We start from the raw sequence: 22,504 nt of genomic DNA, 5'->3' as shown, positions 1-22,504 counted from the left end.
GCAAGAATACTGGAGTAGGTTGCCATTTCCTCCTCTAGGAGATCTTGCTGACCAAGGGATTGAACCCAGGTCTCCTGCACTGCAGGCAGATTCTTTATCATCTGAGCCACGAACTGTCATGGCCCAAGTTTGATGCTTGAAAAGTTCTATTTGACTAATCATTTTTGTTTTAGGGAGATAGATCTAATGGATAGTTATATAGGGGCAATATATCTTTGCAAATTATTAATATTGCATTTTCTGTACTTCAAGTTGAAGATTTTTTTTTTTTTGGTAGGCTCATAGCTGGCAGCCTGGAATAAAAAATCCATACCGTGGTGTTGTCGTATGGCCTGTTCCTGAAAACATTGAAATCACTGTGACGCTTTTTAAGGTAAGTTCCATTTTTATAGGTTATAGGATTTACTGTGCAATCATTGTTATAAATGATGGAATATTTCAGTATTCACTGTTCTACACACTTGAGTCCTTAATGAGCAGTAAGGACCTTAATATGCATTATTTTTAGAGATGTAGCAGTTTATAACAATGCAAGGTGTTTCATGGTGTATGAAGTCCAAATAATTTGAGAGTCTTTTTGAACTTATTCCAGTTAAGATCAACTGGAACACTTCTTTTATTGCTTCCTACATTCTACCCACAGGAAAATTTAAAGTGCTTTTTCTGTGGAAAGCTGAGGTTTGCGGAATTCTTGTCCTGAGTCTCATTTTGTTAACTTTGTTTGACTAAAAACACGATGTTTTTTAAAATTGATATATGGTATTTTATTGATGTTAATATAGGAAGGTAAATTTAAAATGGAGTTTTGGTAAATATTTTATTTATTTTTATAGCTTATAAATACTATAGCTTAAAATAAAAATTCTGGTAATAAATTCAAAGTCCAGATCCAAAAAACATAGCTGTTCATATATGTTACTTTTTATATATGTTTTTTCTTGAATGTCTTCTCTATTTCTTAATGTTCTAAAATAGTCCTCACACATATGAAAACTAAGCACTAGAATAATTACTTTCCTAACCAATTTCTTACCTGCTGAAAAAAAAAATGGTGGAGACAAATATGTCTCAGCTTCAGCCTTCTTAGAAGTGGTACATAGGAAACAAATGCTTTATTTCTTCTTTGAATCATTCCAATCATGTTAACTTTACTTTTGCAAAAGGATAGAATGAAGGAAATCTCATTGAGCATAATTTAGTAACATAAACTTATGAAAATCCACTAAATACTATAGGATATGACATCTAAGTAGAGCAAAGTTATATGGCTTCAAGTGTGAAATCACTGTGTAAAAAAGTACTTTTGATTTTATATTTCAATATATTAATTGATGTGCTCTGGAACTACTGAAGAGATCAATAGAACAAAGCAGTATAACGAATGTTAATGTACTAACCCATCAATGGGACACTACTTTCAAATGCTCTGTGTTTCATAGATATTCTATTTTATGAACGATTCTTAACACTTATGTGTGTTTTACAGTTGTAATGCTATTGTTATTGACATTATAGCATCACATGATTATGCATATCATTTATACACTGTTGGCCCAGGGAGAAATGAGGCGTGAGGTTGTAGCTGCTCTTCCTTTTTTTTCAGGAAAGATCAGAATCATCCTATTACCCTTCAGTCAGCTGTCGTAAAAGCGTGTTATTAATCCCCCACCCCTCCCCATCCATACCTCTTCTCTGCGTGCTAGTCACTCAGTCATGTCTCAGTCTTTGTAAGCCCCTGGACTGTGGCCCAGCAGGCTTCTCTGTCCATGAAATTCTCCAGGCAAGAATAATAGACTGGGTTGCCATTTCTTCCTCCAGGGGATCTTCCTGACTCAGGGCTCGAACCCAGGTCTCCCGCATTGCAGGCAGATTCTTTACTTTTTGAACTACCTTGGAAGCTCCTACCTCTCCTACTAAAGTCATATAGTAAGATTGGTAGTTAACAACAATACCTTTAGAGTACTATTTCATTTAATTCTCAAAGTAACCCTGAAGTTCTAGAATTGTTTCCATTGTACTGATAAGGAAACTAAGACTAAAGAAGAAGGTAACTTGCCCTGTCACACTGTGATTTAGCCCTGGGGTGTGGTTGTTGTATGTTTGGTTTTGGGTTTGTTTTACATCGCATGGCCTCAGTCAGTCAGTGAGTCAGTTCAGTCGCTTAGTCGTGTCCGACTCTTTGCGACCCCATTAATCATAGCACGCCAGGCCTCCCTGTCCATCACCAACTCCCGGAGCTCACTCAAACTCATGTCCATTGAGTCGGTGATGCCATCCAGCCATCTCATTCTCTGTCATCCCCATCTCCTCCCGCCCCCAATCCCTCCCAGCATCAGAGTGTTTTCCAGTGAGTCAACTCGTTGCATGAGGTGGCCAAAGTATTGGAGTTTCAGCTTTAGCATCAGTCCTTCCAATGAACACCTAGGATTGATTTCCTTTAGAATGGACTGGTTGTATTCCTTGAAATCCGAGGGACTCTCAAGAGTCTTCTCCAGCACCACAGTTCAAAAGCATCAATTCTTCAGCAATCAGCTTTCTTCACAGTCCAACTCTCACATCCATACATGACCACTGGAAAAACCATAACCTTGACTAGACGGACCTTTGTTGGCAAAGTAATGTCTCTGCTTTTTAATATACTATCTAGGTTGGTCATAACTTTCCTTCCAAGGAGTAAGCGTCTTTTAATTTCATGGCTGCAATCAGCTTCCGCAGTGATTATGGAGCCCAAAAAATAAAGTCTGACACTGTTTCCACTGTTTCCCCATCTATTTCCCATGAAGTGATGGGACCAGATGCCATGATCTTTGTTTTCTGAATGTTGAGCTTCAAGCCAACCTTTTCACTCTCCTCTTTCACTTTCATCAAGAGGCTTTTGAGTTCCTCTTCACTTTCTGCCATTAGGGTGGTGTCATCTGCATATCTGAGGTTATTGATATTTCTCCCAGCAATCTTGATTCCAGCTTGTGCTTCTTCCAGCCCAGCATTCCTCATGATGTACTCTGCATATAAGTTAAATAAGCAAGGTGACAATATACAACCTTGACGTACTCCTTTTCCTATTTGGAACCAGTCTGTTGTTCCATGTCCAGTTCTGACTGTTGCTTCCTGACCTGCATACAGGTTTCTCAAGAGGCAGGTCAGGTGGTCTGGTATTCCCATCTCTTTCAGAATGTTCCACAGTTTATTGTGATCCACAAGTCAAAGGCTTTGGCATAGTCAATGAAGCAGAAATAGATGTTTTTCTGGAACTCTCTTGCTTTCTCCATGATCCAGCGGATGTTGGCAATTTGATCTCTGGTTCCTCTGCCTTTTCTAAAACTTGTTTGAACATCTGGGAGTTCACGGTTCACATATTGCTGAAGTCTAGCTTGGAGAATTTTGAGCATGACTTTACTAGCATGTGAGATGAGTGCAATTGTGCGGTAGTTTGAGCATTCTTTGGCATTGCCTTTCCTGTAGCCACTGCTGAGTTTTCCAAATTTGCTGGCATATTGAGTGCAGCACTTTCACAGCATCGTCTTTCAAGATTTGAAATAGCTCAAATTGAATTCCATCACCTCCACTAGCTTTGTTCGTAGTGATGTTTTCTAAGGCCCACTTGACTTCACATTCCAAGATGTCTGGCTCTAAGTCAGTGATCATGTTATCGTGATTATCTTGTTCGTGAAGATCTTTTTTGTACAGTTCTTCTGTGTGTCATGTCACACACTAGTAAAGTCATGCTCAAAATTCTCCAAGCCAGGCTTCAGCAATATGTGAACCGTGAACTTCCAGGTGTTCAAGCAGGTTTTAGAAAAGGCAGAGGAACCAGAGATCAAATGCCAACATCCGCTGGATCATGGAGAAAGCAAGAGAGTTCCAAAAAAACATCTATTTCTGCTTCATTGACTATGCCAAAGCCTTTGACTGTGTGGATCACAATAGACTGTGGAACATTCTGAAAGAGATGGGAATACCAGACCACCTGACCTGCCTCTTGAGAAACCTGTATGCAGGTCAGGAAGCAACAGTCAGAACTGGTCATGGAACAACAGACTGGTTCCAAATAGGAAAAGGAGTACGTCAAGGTTGTATATTGTCACCCTGCTTATTTAACTTATATGCAGAGTACATCATGAGGAACGCGGGGCTGGAAGAAGCACAAGCTGAAATCAAGATTGCTGGGAGAAATATCAATAACCTCAGATATGCAGATGACACCACCCTAATGGCAGAAAGTGAAGAGGAACTCAAAAGCCTCTTGATGAAAGTGAAAGAGGAGAGTGAAAAGGTTGGCTTGAAGCTCAACATTCAGAAAACGAAGATCATGGCTTCTGGTCCCATCACTTCATGGGAAATAGATGGGGAAACAGTGGAAACAGTGTCAGACCTTTTTTTTTGGGGCTCCAAAATCACTGCAGATGGTGATTGCAGCCATGAAATTAAAAGATGCTTACTCCTTGGAAGGAAAGTTATGACCAATCTAGATAGTATATTAAAAAGCAGAGACATTACTTTGCCAACAAAGGTCCGTCTAGTTAAGGCTATGGTTTTTCCCGTGGTCATGTATGGATGTGAGAGTTGGACTGTGAAGAAAGCTGATCGCCGAAGAATTGATGCTTTTGAACCCTGGTGCTGGAGAAGACTCTTGAGAGTCCCTTGGACTGCAAGGTGATCCAACCTGTCCATTCTAAAGGAGATCAATCCTGGGTGTTCATTGGAAGGACTGATGCTAAAGCTGAAACTCCAGTACTTTGGCCACCTCATGCGATGAGTTGACTCACTGGAAAAGAGTCTGATGCTAGGAGGGATTGGGGGCGGGAGGAGACGGGGATGACAGAGAATGAGATGGCTGGATGACATCACCGAATTGATGGACATGAGTTTGAGTGAACTCCGGGAGTTGGTGTTGTCCAGGGAGGCCTGGCGTGCTGTGATTAATGGGGTCGCAAAGAGTCGGACACGAGTGAGCGACCGAACTGAACTGAACTCTGTGTATTCTTGGCCTGTTCTGTAGTAAAAACCAGTCTTAATACAGATTACCACAGCAGAATCTATGACATGCTTGAGGAAAACTTTTAAGTAATCTTCTGTTTTGATTTAGTCTGTTTTTATTGTTAAAGCAAATGAATGGACATAGTTAGACAACTTTTCTAAAAATGACGTAGAAAACATGGGGTCGCTAAGGGTTGGACACGACTGAGCGACTTCGGTGTCACTTTTCTCTTTCACACATTGGAGAAGGAAATGGCAACCCACTCCAGTGTTCTTGCCTGGAGAATCCCAGGGACGGGGCAGCCTGGTGGGCTGCCGTCTATGGGGTCACACAGAGTCAGACACGACTGAAGTGACTTAGCAGCAGCAGCAACAAGGGGTTAGAAGATAGCTGATAAATGGCTGATAGCTACGTGTTTGGGCAAAGGATATGCACTAACTGAGTGATTTTGAGTTGAAAGTGGCTGTTGAAATGTATTACTTGGAGGATTAGGAGGTGAGTAGTTTTCAAGTACTAATGAGAATGTTCAGCAAATCCTATCACTGAACTTTTATGTCTTTTAAATGTTAGTCTGTAGGGAAATAAACTCAAATACTCCCTCCTTCCCAGTTTGCTGTATTACACATTTCTCTTCAGTGAATATCTTTAAATATCTTTATCTTCCTGGCTCCATGTCTGCCCAGGGTTGTAATAGAAGAACCAAAAAGTAAAACAAAACAAAATTGTTTTTCATTCTCTCATATTAATTTTTGGTTTTTGAACAGCATTTTAAAATATTCAAGTGGAAAGCCTTTTCATATTTCCTCCTTTCTTTTACTTATATTAAAGTCTCACAATTTACTTAATCCTGAAATTTGCAAAATAGGAAAGAACTGCTCGTATTCATAGAGATGTGTTCATAGACAAAGTGCTTTTAAAAGAAGTTATCAAGAAGTTTCACTTTTCTATGACTTAACCAGAAATTAATTTCTTTAGCCTGGACGCTTGATTTTGAAAGTTGAATTAGCTTGAAAATAGCTATTTCTGGTAAATGAAAAAAAGCCTTTTAGGGTTGAGAAGGGAAATGGCTCTTTCAGCTGTTTCACTTTTTCTCTTTAGTTCAGTGGTAATAAAAGAGACACTAGAGGATAGAGCGGAAAAGGCAATGGCAACCCACTTCAGTACTGTTGCCTGGAAAATCCCATGGACGGAGGAGCCTGGTAGGCTGCAGTCCATGGGGTCGCAAAGAGTCGGACACGACTGAGCGACTTCACTTTCACTTTTTACTTTCATGCACTGGAGAAGGAAATGGCAACCCACTCCATTGTTCTTACCTGGAGAATCCCAGGGACGGCAGAGCCTGTTGGGCTGCTGTCTATGGGGTCACATAGAGTCGGACATGACTGAAGTGACTTAGCAGCAGCAGCAGCAGAGGATGGAGAGCAGGATGTAAAGAAGACTTAATTGATTCAAGGTGGAAGCAGCTTTCATTACTAGTGTTTTTGTTTAGTCAATAAGAATTAATGAGCTTTATGGATATATCATTTTAAAGTAACTTGAAAACGAACATTATTGTTGCTCCTTTACATCTTTTTAGTGACTTTACCTTATCAGATGTGACCCTTGGCCCCATTAAAATTATTCTGTTATGGGTAATATTCATCTGTGTTTCTAAAAAATGTTTTATCAACTTTGAGAATTAATGTATATCATATATAAGGTGGAAGTCAATATTTGTTAAGTTTCAAGGCATATATTCATTAATTCATTAATCAAGTTTTCTTGAGAAACTACCATGTTCCAGGTACTTTTCTAGGTCCCTGGGAACACAGAGATAGAACTGAACTAACAACATGGCTAAAAGTCAGACAGACCTAGAATTTGCATGTAATTTTAACACTTATTTGTGGGAAGTTACATCTTTTAGGTCTCAATTTTCTGTTCTTTTAACTAGAAATGAAAATGATACTTATTTCATAACTAGTTGTGATGATTAAAATCCTTAACACAGTGACTGAGGCAGAGTGTGTACTTTGCAAATATTTTGTATTATCACTAATACCACTACTATTGGAGCTTCTCTGGTGAGTTAGATGGTAAAGAATCTGCCCACAGTGCAGGAGACCTGGGTTCAGTCCCTGAATTGGGAAGATCCTCTGGAGGTGGAAATGGTAACCCACTCCAGTATTCTTGCCTGGAGAATTTCATGGACAGAGGAGCCTGGCGGGCTACAGTCCATGGGGTCACAAAGAGTTGAACATGACTGAGCAACACACACACACACATATATTAATTGTAAAAGTTGCACTAGAGCTAGGCTGCATTCTTAGTGGTGTGGGTGGGGGGCAAGCAGGAAGGGTAGTAATATATCTTTTTCCTAAGCATTGTGTTACACTATTACTTGGTCTCTAAAGTAGCACTATTTGGGTCCTAAATCTCTCATGAAAAAAATCCTTTAACCTTTATTTACAGTAGTCATTCTCCATAAACCTCCACAAACCTGGGCAGGGCCAGCCTGGGGAAATAAGTATCAAGTAGAGTCCTCTACCTCTTTTTCCTTTCTACCCTTTCCTGCCTGTCCCTGAACATCACCACCAAATAAACTCCTTTTTGGCAGGTCTTTATACTATCTGTGTAGATTTACACTGTGTGGATTTGTCATAGTTGTCTTAAGACAGCTCAGAATCAGCTAGTCACCATACTTTTAAAGTAGAAAAATAAACAAAAATGAAGTAATGAAGAAGTTTGAAATTTATCCCATGGGTTGTAGGGATCATTGAAAAACTCTTAGTTGGTACTTACATGGTCAGAACCGTGGTTTAGGAGAATTAATCTGTGTACAAGATTAATTGGAGAGCAGAGAGACCGAGAGTGCTGCAGTTACTTTTATTTTGAAATAGCCTAGGCACAAAGTGATGAGGACCCAAACTCCGCTGTGGCAGTAGAAACTGAAGGTTAATAATAGACTATAGTGGAATCAGTCATGAATAAGGAACCTCCCTATGAGAAGCATGTGGTCCATGAGACACAGTAGGGGAATAGCATCTATTTGCATGTGCTCTCCCTCTCAGTACCCCCATCCCTGCTGCTGCTGCTGCTAAGTCACTTCAGTCGTGTCCGACTCTGTGTGACCCCATAGACAGAAGCCCACCAGGCTCCCCCTTCCCTGGGATTCTCCAGGCAAGAACACTGGAGTGAGTTGCCATTTCCTTCTCCAATGTGTGAAAGTGAAAAGTGAAAGTAAAGTCGCTCAGTCGTGTCCGACCCCTAGCGACCCCACGGACTGCAGCCTACCAGGCTCCTCCATCCATGGGATTTTCTAGGCAAGAGTACTGGAGTGGCTTGCCATTGCCTTCTCTGACCCCCATCCCTCCCCCACCTCTAAAACATGAAGTTGAACTTGAATAAGTTAAATCACTTACGATGCTACTCCACTGCTTTTCCTTTTATGTCTTAAAATCTCTTCCCTTTCACCTTTACTTATTCTAGTATCTGTGGAAATCCTATACAATCCCATCTAGACTAAATGCTTCCTCACTCATAAAGCTTTTCCTGTTCCTTCCTCTAAGAAATGTATTATCTTCTAATCTCTAGTAAAACCATGTATTTCATTCATCATTTATGTATTTAGATTAGTTGTGTTTGTCTTTGAAAGCAAGGACAACTATGTTTGAATCCATATAACGCCTCTGTAATTCCTTATATAATAAGTAGCCAATAAATATTTGTCAAATACTTGGTTAAAGTGTGACTCATTTAGAAAAAAGCTGCATTTGGTTGTAGGCTCTGTTACCCTTTCTCAGGCCTCTGGTGATGAGGGTATCAACATCAGATATGTCATTTTGTGTAGGTTATGAAGTTCTTTGTAGTACTTTGAAATTCCAGATGTTTATAGTATGTAACCTCTGCACCAAAAAAACCTTGCCTCAAGTAATACTTTGAGTTCAAAATACTAATAAGGTTATCCGTATCTTAATAAGTGAGCCTGGTGGGCTACAGTCCATGGGGTCACAGAGTCAGACATGACTGAGTGACTGAACACTGCACAAAAAGTGCTTCTTAATAGTTCACTCACTAAGTTATCTGTTCCTGGGTTTCTTTTTTAAATTAATTTTTATTGGGGTATAGATTATTTACAAAGTTGTGTTAGTTTCTGCTGTACAGCAAAGTGAATCAGTCATAAATATACGTGTAAGTCACTCTTTCAGATTCTATTCCTATATAGACCATTACAGAGTATTGAGTAGAGCTACCTGTGCTATCTATTTTATATATAGTAGTGTGTGTTGGCGGAGAAGGCAATGGCAAGCCACTCCAGTACTATTGCCTAGAAAATCCCATGGATGGAGGAGCCTGGTAGGCTGCAGTCCATGGGGTCGCTACGGGTCGGACACGACTGAGCGACTTCACTTTCACTTTTCACTTTCCACTTTAACACATTGGAGAAGGAAATGGCAACCCACTCCAGTGTTCTTGCCTGGAGAATCCCAGGGACGGGGGAGCCTGGTGGGCTTCCGTCTATGGGGTCACACAGGGTCGGACACGACTGAAGTGACTTAGCAGCAGCAGCAGCAGCAGCAGTAGCAGTGTGTGTTGGAGAAGGCAATGGCACCCCACTCCAGTACTCTTACCTGGAAAATCCCAAGGACAGAGGACCCTGGTAGGCTGCAGTCCATGGGGTCGCTAAGAGTCAGACATGACTGAGCGACTTCACTTTCACTTTTCACTTTCATGCATTGGAGAAGGAAATGGCAACCTACTCCAGTGTTCTTGCCTGGAGAATCCCAGGGATGGGGGAGCCTGTTGGGCTGCTGTCTATGGGATCACAGAGTCAGACATGACTGAAGCAACTTAGCAGCAGCAGCAGTGTGTGTATGTCAATCTCAATCTCCCAGTTTATCCCTCCCCTCTTTTTCCCCTTGGTAAGCATAAGTTTGTTTTCTACCTCTTTGACTCTATTTCTGTTTTATAAATAGGTTCGTTTGTACCACTTTTTAAAATTCCATGTATAACCTCTGTCATAAAATATTTTTATGGTTTCCTGTTGTTTTGTTTTATGCAATGATGGAAAATAATGATATGTATTAACCTAAGTAAGACAGAATTTCTTAATAAAAATAATGTTTTAAATTTAGATAAATTATGAAAGTTTCTTAAAAGCAGGCTGTTCTGCCCCTCCCTTTTTTAAAAGTTGGTAAAAGCTAAAATCAAGGCTGTTTGTATTTTCCTAATTGAACTGACTGGATTAAAAAAATGTATTTCAACTTTATATTTTGCTTTTGTTACAGGATCCTCATGCAGAGGAATTTGAAGATAAAGAGTGGACATTTGTCATAGAAAATGTAAGCTTTGTAAATTCTGTCATCTTTCATATTTTTAACTGTATACATTACTAAGGGGCATTTTGATGGCAGAAGAAATGTTGCCTTATAAAAAATTAGTGATTTGTAGCTTTTAGAATTTTTTAAGTGAAATAATAACCAGTAGAATTATTTGTGAACATTGAGTCAGCCAAAAATTTCCTTCAGGTTTTTCTGTAAGATGTTATGGGAAAACCCAAATGAACTTTTTGGCCAATCCAATATTTCTGTTAAAAACATAAAAGTAAAACTACTCATCGATCCTGAATTATGTATATGCTCTATGTATTCTGTTGGGAGTCTGAGGGAAGGATCGTGTCTTATTCATCTTTTTATCTATTTAGCATCTGACATGGTGCTTCTCACATAACATAAATGCTCTTTTAAACATTTGTTGATCAAAATTATGAATGATCTTAGAAATATTTGAAAATAAAGTGTATGCTTTAACTCTTTGGGTTGAAGGATTCTCCAGTAGTTCTTTAATAATCATTTTCAATTAGTTTGCATTTTATGATGGAGTCCCAGTTGACTTGCAAGAAGATAGTAGTTGTTTAATGAATGTTTATTGAATGGAGATTAGGGAAGACAGGCAGTGAAACTACGTGTGGGTTCTGAAGTCTGAGAGACAGATTGCAAGCCCTAGATCTTCCATTTATAAGCTCTGTGATTGTGGTAAGTCTCTTAACTACTCAGCAATCAATTTATAGGGTTGTGATGATTAAATAATTTCAATGAATATTGAAAGTATTAGCTTTTATCATTGTCATTGACATCATTATCATGATCATTACTACAGTTCTAAAATATATTTGCAACAGTTTTATAACATGCTTTGTAAAACAGCATATTCTTTTTTGTGAGCGATTTTGTTTTGTATTTTAGTGGTAAAAGGAATCTTATACTTTTTCGAAAAGTAGCTGGGCCGTTTTTAGACATAGAGATCTGGGGAGTTTGGGAGGGAGGTCATGTCCAAATACAGTGGAAGGAGTTCTGGTGGCTGGATGTCAAGCTAGTGTCATTGTGTTAAAGGTTCACACGTGTTACCAATCCTGACTTTTCTGTAGTGATAGGTTTGAACACTGTACTTAGAGTAGCATTGAGGTTTTGAAAACAAACAAACTTACATTTCTTGAAATTGGTTACAGCCTCAAATATCTAGCTTTCATTGAGTTAAAATCTTCTCCCCAATGGATGGTTTTAGTGGTTTTCAATATTTATGGCTCTGTTATATAGCTCTGTTAACCTGATGTACTAAAGAATTAGCCCGTTAATTTTGGGTTGTAACTAATGGTAGAAATATGTAAACAATAATTTTATATTTGTTTAGAAAGGTGTTCTTATTATACATCTGATTAATCTTAGAATAGAGGCACAGCAGTTCTAAATTTCTGAGAAATAGATTATAAGCTGTTACTGAAAGATACAAGTATAAAAAAAAGCTGTATGCCACAGATTAGGTTTGGATGCAAAGTACATTGAAATCTATAGAGTTTTAGGAAAAATCTTTTAAGTTCTGTGTTATATATTTTATAAAAATATTTTAAAAATCAGTAGAAAAATACTGGGCTTCCCTGGTAGCTCAGCTGTTGAAGAACCTGCCTGCAATGCAGGAGACCTCAGTTCGATTCCTGGGTCGGGAAGATCCCCGGGAGAAGGGATAGGCTACCCACAGTATTCTTGGGCTTTCCTGGTGGCTTAGAGGGTAAAGAATGTGCCTGTAATGCAGGAGATCTGGGTTCAGTCCCTGGGTTGGGAAGATCTCCTGGAGGAGGGCTTGGCAACCCACTTCACTATTCTTGCCTGGAGAATCCCTATGGGCAGAGGAGCCTGGCAGGCTACAATCCCTGGGATCACAGAGAGCTGGGCATGACTAAGCAACTAAGCACAGCACAGAAAAATACTAAAATTAAGACAGTGAGATTTAAACGGATCATGAGATAAAAAGTTATATTTTGAATCATCCTTTCCATATTGGAAACTTTCATTTGAACTTTCATTTCTCAAGTTGAAGAGTATATTTATATCCTTTTAATGAAAAACATATATAAGCTCAGAAGCTTATTTAGCTGATTTGCCTATTTATTGCTAAAGTGATTGAAGAGGGGATGGCCATAGTAGGAAAATGGAAAATAAAATACATTAGCATTTCTTCTCTCCTAGTGTTTATTGGAAATGGCAACCCACTCCAGTGTTCTTGCCTGGAGAATCCCAGGGATGGGGGAGCCTGGTGGGCTGCCGTCTGTGGGGTCACATAGAGTCGGACACGACTGAAGTGACTTAGCAGCAGCAGCAGCAGTGTTTATTGCTAAATTAGATTCACAAAAATATAATAAAAATAACATAGGTGACTTTTAACTATTATTCATATTGTTTAAAAACTTTATAAACCATCATTTTAATTGAACTGTTTACTGGCAATTAAATTTTCCTGTGTCATCAGAAAATTTTGTAGACCTTACTCTGAGTTGTGTTGCGGAGAGAATACTGCATTTGTAGAGTTTTCCAAGCATCATTATGCTTTTTGATAGATGAAAGATTTTCTGACTTCTTGTCATTCTGCCTCCTTTTTTGAAAAAAAATGCATTTTCCTTTCTCCCATATCCTGGTGTAGAGAAGACATGAACTTTGGATTGGTTAGAATTGTGTATAAATCCTGATGTGCCTTCAAAGCTGGTGACCTTGAGATTATTTTCCAGGGCTTAATTTCTTCACCTATAAAATGAAAGAGTTCTACTAAATCATCTCATAGTGATTTTCTAGGTCCATAACTTTGTTTCCGTCAATGGGAATATTTTTATAAACTCTTTTGAATATTATCTCTTTATAGATCAAATTTTTTGTTTTCAAGTTCGTGGGGAATGAAATATTTAAAAGTTATTTAGCATGTCATTTTGGAATCACTTAATAACTCTCTAATTTATATCTTTCTTTAAAAGTCAATACTGGCATATATATTCAGTATTTTCTGTATATTTTTATTTCTGGAATGAATTGGAAGTATTACTCCTAGTTTCCTGTTCTGAACTTTTTTAGCACAACAGTTCTTACCCCCTACACTTGTTGCTATAATAGTCATTTCCTATGCCAAATTAGAAAGAAAGAAAGAAAATTGAATTGTGGTTTCAACTCCCTTTTATGTAAAGGAAGATATTAGCTTTTCTAGTAGAAGCCTAATTTCTCAGCTGTGGGTGTTAAACAAAAAACAAAAATCACCATATTTAAAGAGATGGTCAAAATTTAGGGGAATCTAGGTGCTGAAGAGCTAATCTGAAGTAAAGTAAAATTATTCAGCATGTGGGAGGAATACACAATTCCTCAGTTATTAATCATAGTGACAGCAATAATAATGATGACTGCTAGGAACCTAGTGCAAGAAATAACAAATAATTTATTAGGTGAATTTATGATTTTTTTATTATTGACTTTTACCTGTTTTACAGCAGTTTTTTTTTTTTAAAGAGACATTTATGGGATTTGACCTATTTGATTAGCATAATGTATATTTTTTAAGAGTTGAAATGGAAAAAGGTAAATATTAAATGGATCCATTATTTACTTACATAGGTTAAAGTTACCAGACTTCTTAATATGGTGAAATTGTTTTACTCTTAATTCATGGGAAAAAGCATGAATGCTCATGTTGTGACTAAACTCTTTAAAATGCATCAACTTAACGGAGAACATAACTAATTTATATATTTTAAATTAAGACAGCCATCATAAATAGTGAACTATTTAATGTGAAAGAACGAGTTTATATAGTTAAACCTAAAACAAAAGAAAGTGGTATATTCTCACCTAGAAGATAGACTAGAATTGGGCATGTGTGGAAAAACCTAGGTCAGTTTTCTGAGGTGCTAACAGGGCTATTGCTTGGCAAAGTAAATTTAATTGGGGAGGATCTCTATTCCGTTTATTTCTGTATCCTCTACAGTTTTTTTATATAACGCCTGCTGTGCAGTAGGTGCTCCATTTATGTTTGGTGAAGGAGTGAGTAGATGAATGATATAGTCAAACTCAATATCCTTAAAGGAGTATTCTTTTTAAGAGAGGAATTACAGTAGCATCCATTAACTATATTGAAGAAAAATTTAAAAAGTAGACTCTAGTGACCGTGAGATAGTATATGAAGAATCCATATGTCATTACAGTAGAAACTCTTCTTGTCAATCTCTACTTAATTTACATGGATTACCTCATACTTGCCATTCGATCCATAAGACATCCTGGTTTTAATCCCATGTGTCAACATGGTTAGTAGGCTACTCTCTGACATACTTCTACACACTCCTCTCCCAAGTGAGTTGTAAGTTGTTTTTGACCCTTTTACAAGACCTCCTATAATGCTGTTGGCCTGTCGTCGTAATTATATAGTTTAATTAGATATTTCCTAGGCCAGTGAACTATCAGTTTGAGGAATTATTTCATGAAAACTGTTAAAATGCTTTAGAAAGAGTTGATAGAAGTGAGTTGTTAAAAACTGCTGTCAAATCTGGTGTGGAAACGCAACTGTAAAAAATTGGGGAAAAATTTATGAAAATCTGAAAGGATTTTGCATTCAGATATTTCTCTCCTGTCCTTATATATTGCTTTCATTTAAAGGTGACTGAATTGCTTATATGTAGAATCTAGAAAAATGATACAGATGAACTCATTTGCAAAGCAGAAATAGAGACACAGATATAGAGAACAAACTTATGGCTACCAAGGGGGGAAGCGGGAGGTGGGATGAATTGGGAATTGGTATTGACAAATATATACTATTGATACTGTATATAAAATAGATAACTAAGGAGAACCTGAATGGTATGGACGTAACAGATGCAGAAAATGTTAAGAGGTGGCAAAAATACACAGAAGAACTATACAAAAAGATCTTAATGACCCAGATAACCATGATGGTGTGATCACTCACCTAGAGCCAGACATCCTGGAGTGTGAAGTCAAGAGGGCCTTAGGAAGCATCACTATGAACAAAGCTAGTGGAGGTGATGGAATTCCAGTTGAGCTATTTTAGATCCTATTTCATGATGCTGTGAAAGCGCTGCACTCAGTATGCCAGCATATTTGGAAAACTCTGCAGTGGCCACAGGACTGGAAAAGATCAGTTTTCATTCCAATCCCAAAGAAAAGCAATGCCAAAGAATGTTCAAACTACCGCACAGTTGCGCTCATTTCACATGCTAGCAAAGTAATGCTCAAAATCCTTCAAGCTAGGCTTCAACAGTGTGTGAACCGAGAACTTCCAGATGTTCAAGCTGGATTTAGGAAAGGCAGAGGAGCCAGAAATCAAATTGCCAATATCCACTGGATCGTAGAAAAAGCAAGGAAATGCCAGAAAAACATCTACTTCTGCTTCATTGACTATGCTAAAGCCTTTGACTGTATGGATCGCAAAAAACTGGATAATTCTCCAAGAGATGGTTATACCAGACCACCTTACCTGCCTTCTGAGAAACCTGTATGCAGGTCAAGAAGCAACAGTTAGAACTGGATCCGAAACAATGGACTGGTTCCAGTTTGGGAAAGCAGTACATCAAGGCTGTATATTGTCACCCTGCTTATTTAACTTATGTGCAGAGTACATCATGCAAAATGCTGGGCTGGAATCAAGATTGTGGGGCTGGAATCAAGCTGAAATCAGGATTGCTGGGAGAAATATCAATAACCTCAGATATGCAGATGACACCACCCTTAATAGCAGAAAGCAGTGAGGAATTAAAAAGCCTCTTGATGAAGGTGAAAGAGGAGAGTGAAAAAGGTGGCTTAAAACTGAACATTCAAAAAATGAAGATCATGGCATCCGGTCCCATCACTTCATGGCAGATAGATGCAGAAACAATGGAAACAGTAACAGACTTTATTTTCTTGAGCTCCAAAATCACTGTAGATGGTGACTGCAGCCATGAAAGTAAAAAAACTCTTGCTGCTTGGAAGAAAAGCAATGACAAAACTAGACAAAATTTGAAAAAGCAGGGACATTACTTTGCCAACAAAGGTCCGTCTAGTCAAAGCTATGGATTTCCGATAGTCATGTATGGATGTGAGAGCTGGGTAATAAAAACGACCAAGCGCCGAAGAATGGATGCCTTTGAATTGTGGTGCTGGAGAAGACTCTTGAGAGTGCCTTGGACTGCAAGGAGATCAAACCAGTCAATCCTAAAGGAAATCAGTCCTGAATATTCATTGGAAAGACTGATGCTGAAGCTGAAACTCCAATATTTTGGCCACCTGATGCGAAGAGCTGACTCATTTGAAAAGACCCTGATGCTGGGAAAGATTGAAGGCGGGAGGAGAAGGGGATGACAGAGGATGAGATGGTTGGATGGCATCACCGACTCAGTAAACATGAGTTTGAGTAAACTCTGGGAGATGGTAAAGGACAGGGAGGCCTGGAATGCTGTAGTCCATGGGGTCGCAAAGAGTTGGACACGACTGAGAGGCTGAACAACAGCAACAAGGAGAACCTACCCTGTAATGCAGGGATCTCAGTGCTCTGTGGTGACCTAATTGGGAAGGAAGTCCAAAAACAGTGTATGTATGTAACTGATTCACTTTGCTGTACAGCAGAAACTAACAACATTGTAAAGCAACTATACTCTAATAAAAATTAATTAAAATAAGTGAAGATACACTAATAGTATGTTATAACTGTTGATTATATGATAAGATGGATGATCAATGAAGTTATACTCTAAGAAGAGGTCATGAAAACTGGTGAATGAAACACATTAATTTGTATTAAACAAAATTAAATGTTTGTGTATCGATATTCATAACTTTTCCCTTTAATTGACCAATTCTTTGTGACATTCAGATCATTTAAGAGATATTCTACTATAAATATATACTAAGTCATTCTCATGGGATCTCTGTATACTCATCTATATGATTAAAAATCATATTCTTTTTTCTTAGGAATTTTCTTTTAAATATAAATTCATGGTAAGTAGACATTACATTTTTCAGGCAGTAGCAGTTCATTTTATTTGATATCATCTTACAATATATCTGAAGCTTTCAAATAAATGAACCAGAATTAATTCATTCAGTAGCAGTTAATTCACTGAGTATGTATTTTGTGCTGGACACTGTTCTAGGTGCTGGAAATAGAGTGGTATACAAAGCAAAAAAAAGACCTCTTCCTCATGGAGTTTCTGTTTGTGTGTATGTGTGTGTATGAGACAGAAAGAATAAAAATTAATGCGTGTAAAGTATATACTGTGTTAGATAATATAAATATGTAATGTATGTTAAATATATGTTAACATATGTAGTATGTTAAATAAATGCTAAAAAGAAAAACAAGGAAGAATAGAGATTCCACTGTTATGGTTCCATAGAGATAATAAGGTTTATTATTTCTTGTAACACCTCCAAAAGAGAGTTCAGGTGTACTTGTCAAGTTAGTTTAAAAGGTATTTTAAAAAGAGTTTATTAAATCGATATATTAAAGTTTGAGAAAGTTGAAAAATAACCTTGTGGCGCCATATAAACCTTTTCCTAGATTATAGCTCCCCTCAGTGGTGGATGAGGAAATTGACTCTGTTCTAAGAGAAACAGTTGTGTTCATGTAGCAGGGACCTGTTACAATATTGTGCTCTGCTTTATGTTTTAAATATGCTTCCATTATGACATACAGAAGACCTAGAGAATTTCAAAGGATTAACAATCTGTCTTTTTCTCTTTTAAAGTTTGGATTTTTTATGAATGTCTCTTGGTAAATTGTTGCAAGACTGAGAAGGCATGCTCCAAAGAGCACTCAGAAATGAAATTTTAATCTTTATTTTCTTTGCACTTTGTGTTATAACCCCCCAATCAGTAAAATTTAAAGTGTTTGCTTAGTATAAAATATACCAATAAAACATAAAAGTCTCCAAAATATATTAGCCTAACAAATTTATTGGATCCTTACTGTATATCAGGTACTGTGTGAAATGCTATATGCACATTATCTCATTTACTCACTGTGGTAACCCTCTGAGTCAGATACTAATAACCTTATTTTACAGATAAAGAAAGTGAGTCTTAGAAAGGTTAAGTAATTTGCTTAAGGTTATATATCTAAGGAGTCAGGATTTTATCCAGTCTTGTCTTTCTCCATGGCCTTTGCCCTTAACTCCTTTGCAATAATGATTTCCCATAGTGGCAAAATGAAAATAAATAATTTGAAATTGTAGAATCATAGAGAAGTTTTAAATCCACTTTCTTTAGTGATAAACTTGTGAAATATATATGTATTAGATTAGTAAATGTAGTCTTTAATTATTGTACATATTCAGTCTAAAAGTTATTGAGATTAATTACTTGACTGCTGTTAGATATTACAAAATGGAATTCCAGAATTGATCAGTCACTAGAATTCTGCATGTTTTTTTCTCAAGGCAACCATCCTGCCTCTTTGTGTTAAGTTGAGATAATGCTGTCTTCATTTTATTTTTTCTTTTGTTTCTGGGCACAGAGAAGATTTCCCAGTTGTTTGCCAAGCTTTCTTCTTTGGACCAAAAAGCTATTTATACATAAGTCAAAACTTTAGAGGTGATTTTACCACTGCTAGCTTTGTGACCTTGAACAAGTTATTTAATCTTTTGTAGCTTCAGTGTACGCAGGTATGAAATGATAGTGTTAATATCTACTCTCTAGGTTATTGAAGATTAGCAGTAATGTATGTAAAGCTCAGTAAAGAGGAACTATTTTCATAATGTTATTTTAGAGGACATAGAAAAATATAAAGGAAAGGAAGATAGGTTTCTAAATTTATTATTGTAGGATTTTATGTTTTCTACTCCTTTATACCACGAACTGAACTGATACCACGTATACCTCTTAGTAATATCTAGACTTCACCATTATCTCAAAGGAATGACAAGGCAACTTGTAAACTTCTCACTTGGATTAAACTTTAAAATATTTTCATCTTTCTAAAGTTTTCAGATTTTGACTTCCAGCATCTTCCCCTTATAAATTTAATCCAAGGATAAGAACCAGTTTGTTTTCTGCTACTTAACAAGTGCTGTGCTGTGCTTAGTCACTCAGTAGCCCGCCAGGCTCCTCTGTCCATGGGGATTCTCCAAGCAGGAATACTGAAGTGGGTTGCCATGCCCTCTTCCAGAGGATGTTCCCAACCCAGGGTTCGAACCCAGGTCTCCTGCATTGTGGGCTCACATCTGAGCCACTAACAAGTGCTGCTGCTGCTGCTGCTGCTGCTAAGTCACTTCAGTCGTGTCCGACTCTATGTGACCCCATAGATGGAAGCCCACCAGGCTCCCCCATCCCTGGGATTCTCCAGGCAAGAACACTGGAGTGGGTTGCCATTTCCTTCTCCAGTGTGTGAAAGTGAAAGTGAAGTCGCTCAGTCGTGTCCGACCCTTAGCGACCCCACAGACTGCAGCCCACCAGGCTCCTCCATCCATGGGATTTTCCAGGCAAGAGTACTGGAGTGGCTTGCCATTGCCTTCTCCGTAACAAGTGCTAGTTAGTTATTAATATCTACCTCTGGGCCTGATTGTCTATGTTAATTACAATATGAATATACTTTAAAAATAGTTATAAATGAATTTTAAATTATCCTTTGTTATTTACAATCCCTTTTCCTATTATTAGTGTACATTATCAAGAATGGATACTACAAGCAACATATTTCTGTTTTATCTACCATAATATAATAATGTTTACTCACCCAGGCAATTGACATTGTGGGTTTTCTTTTTTTTTTTTTTAATGTGAAGCCATAACAGTTATATTTAGAAAAAAAATTTTCCTTCCTGGTGCTTTACATTATCCAACTAAATCAGAACCTTTGTCTGCAAAATATATTCATAGGTCTAAGTTTTTAAAATCTAAATTTTTTATTCTTTATATTCTTTTAGTTTTTTGAATGAATCAAAAAATGCATACCGAGGAAAAGCGCCAGTTGAATTCATTCATTTATCCAGTCATTCTGCAAACATTTAATATGCATGTTCTTTATGCCCAGATATTTTATTAATATTGAAATATAGTCAAGACATGCAGAATTTCATAGATTCTGAGATGAATATTTTTCCCTTACATTTTAGCTTCTTTGAAATTGGAATCACCTTACATTTCTGGTGTCCTACAGTTATGACTGGTAGTGTTTTTTTCTTTCTTATTGCTGTATGAAATAATGATGAATCATTGAGAAACTAAAGAAGACTAATTTGATAGAATAAAGTAACCTGTCCTCCTGAAGTTTATCATCTAGTAAAGGTGTCATATAAGTAAAGAAAGAGGAGAAGAAAGGATGGCAGAGTCTAGGAAGACATACTGCAGGAAGTAGCTATGAAGCTTAGTTTTTAAGGAAAAATGAGGTTATACAAAAAAGACATTCAAAGCAGAGTAAAGAAAGATCAAATAAAGGCAAGAGAGACACGTGTGAGTTTAGGTTAGTATCTGTTCTTGATGAGATCATTGAAAAGAAGAGTAAAAAAAACCCAAACCAACCAAAATAAAATTGAGTCCCCCACTACAGAGCAATAAACCTCTATGTTTTTATCTGTTAACCTAGTAAATTTAATAATAGGCATAGAGATCAACTGGAAGTGCTATGTGCTCCTTAGAGGAGATCTGTGGGGTATTAAAATGTATTTTCTTGGGGCCACATATCTGGTCTTTTCTATTATTTCTACATGTGACCAGTGAGAAGGACAATCTCAGTCCTCGGTGTCTTTTTAATTGCCATTTATTTGATCCTACTTCCAGAAGCCTTTTAAATGGATAGAATGGGATATTAATTCCAAGACAGTATTATAAATGATCCTCAGTTTTATTTCTTTTATTGGATTGTGTTGAATGAGATTGCTTGTCCAACCAAACTCACCTGACAAGATTACACCAAGAATGAGATGATATAATAGCTCGAACAATACAGTGCAAACAGTGTAAAATTACAGAGTTTTTGACTATATTAAATTTGTTTGTCTTCCTCTAAAATCAAGTGGGTATCTTGATCTCCTTGATTTCACAAAGCCATATTTTGATAAATTACCTTTAGTTTTTCTTTCAAAAGAGAAAAAACAAATGCTTAGCCATAATAATTACTTATGAGAGAGTTTATTGTCCTACATAGCACTGACCAATTTACACTTAAAGAATGATAAATGGAAAATCCCTGTATTATTAGGTCTCTTTTAGGCCATTCTTTTAGTATAAACTTCTCAAACATGTTCTTTTCTTATAACCTCAGAGTCTTAGACCCTTTTGGATTTCTAAATAATCCAGAAATTTTAAAGCAATATATGCAAGACCTCTGATGATCTTTTCCTTTGTACAAATCTAGAAGTTTGGATAAATCTAGTGAGTGAAGTGAAAGCCGCTCAGTTGTGTTCAAGTCTTTGCAACCCCATGGACTATACAGTCCATGGCATTCTCTGGGGCAGCATAATGAAGTGGGTAGCCGTTCCCTTCTTCCGGGAATCTTCCCAACCCAGGGGTTGAACCCAGGTCTCCCATACTGCAGGCAGATTCTTTACCAGCTGAGCCACCAGGGAAGCATAAATCTAATCGACCTAATTTTTTAAAAAAATTTCAATTTAGTAATTTAAATTGTTTCAAACATACACAAAAGTAGGAGGAGTTGCCTACATTGTTGATAAGAATGTAAATTGGTGCAGCTGCTGTGGGGAATGGTACGGAGGTTTCTTAAAAAACTGAAAATAGTGTTACCATACGATCCACCTGGGCACATATCCAGCGAAAACTCTAATTCAAAAAGATTCATTCACCACAGTGTTCATAGAAGCACTGTTTATAATAGCCAAGACATGGAAGCAACCAAAATGTCCATTGACAAATGAATGGGTAAAGAAGATATGGTGTGTATATATATATATACAATAGAATACTACTCAGCCATAAAAAAGAATGAAATAATGCCAGTTTTTCACTCCTAGCAATGTAGATGGACCTAGAGATTATCATACTAAGTAAAGTAAGTCAGAGACAAATATCATGTGATATCACTTATATGTGGAATCTAAGAAATAGTACAAATGAACTTATTTACAAAACAGAAACAGACTCACAGACACTGGAAAACAAAACAAACTTCAGTTATCAAAGGGGAAAAGGAGAGGGGAGGGATAAATTAGGAATTTGGGATTAGCAGATGTAAGCTACTATATATGAAATAGATAATAAAGTCTTAAACTGTATAGCATAGGGA

The 22,504-nt window shown here is 37.3% G+C and overlaps 1 protein-coding gene across 12 annotated transcripts in view; it reads left to right on the top strand.

Moving 5' to 3' along the window:
* EHBP1 (EH domain binding protein 1) overlaps nucleotides 1-22,504 on the top strand; it is a 385,114-nt gene that overhangs the window by 94,794 nt on the left and 267,816 nt on the right. For all 12 annotated transcript variants that reach the window (XM_055400514.2, XM_055400518.2, XM_055400515.2 and 9 more), the window contains 2 exons: nucleotides 278-373; nucleotides 10,246-10,299. In XM_055400514.2, coding sequence (XP_055256489.1) covers nucleotides 278-373; nucleotides 10,246-10,299 — 150 coding nt within the window. The remainder of the gene's footprint in view (nucleotides 1-277; nucleotides 374-10,245; nucleotides 10,300-22,504) is intronic.

Source organism: Moschus berezovskii, chromosome 11 (genome assembly GCF_049115385.1).
Source record: "Moschus berezovskii isolate FMDL1 chromosome 11, NW_MosBer_1.0, whole genome shotgun sequence".
Lineage (NCBI taxonomy): Eukaryota > Metazoa > Chordata > Mammalia > Artiodactyla > Moschidae > Moschus > Moschus berezovskii.
The sequence above is the reverse complement of the archived record's forward strand: the minus strand, read 5'-3'. Positions and strand labels throughout refer to the sequence as shown.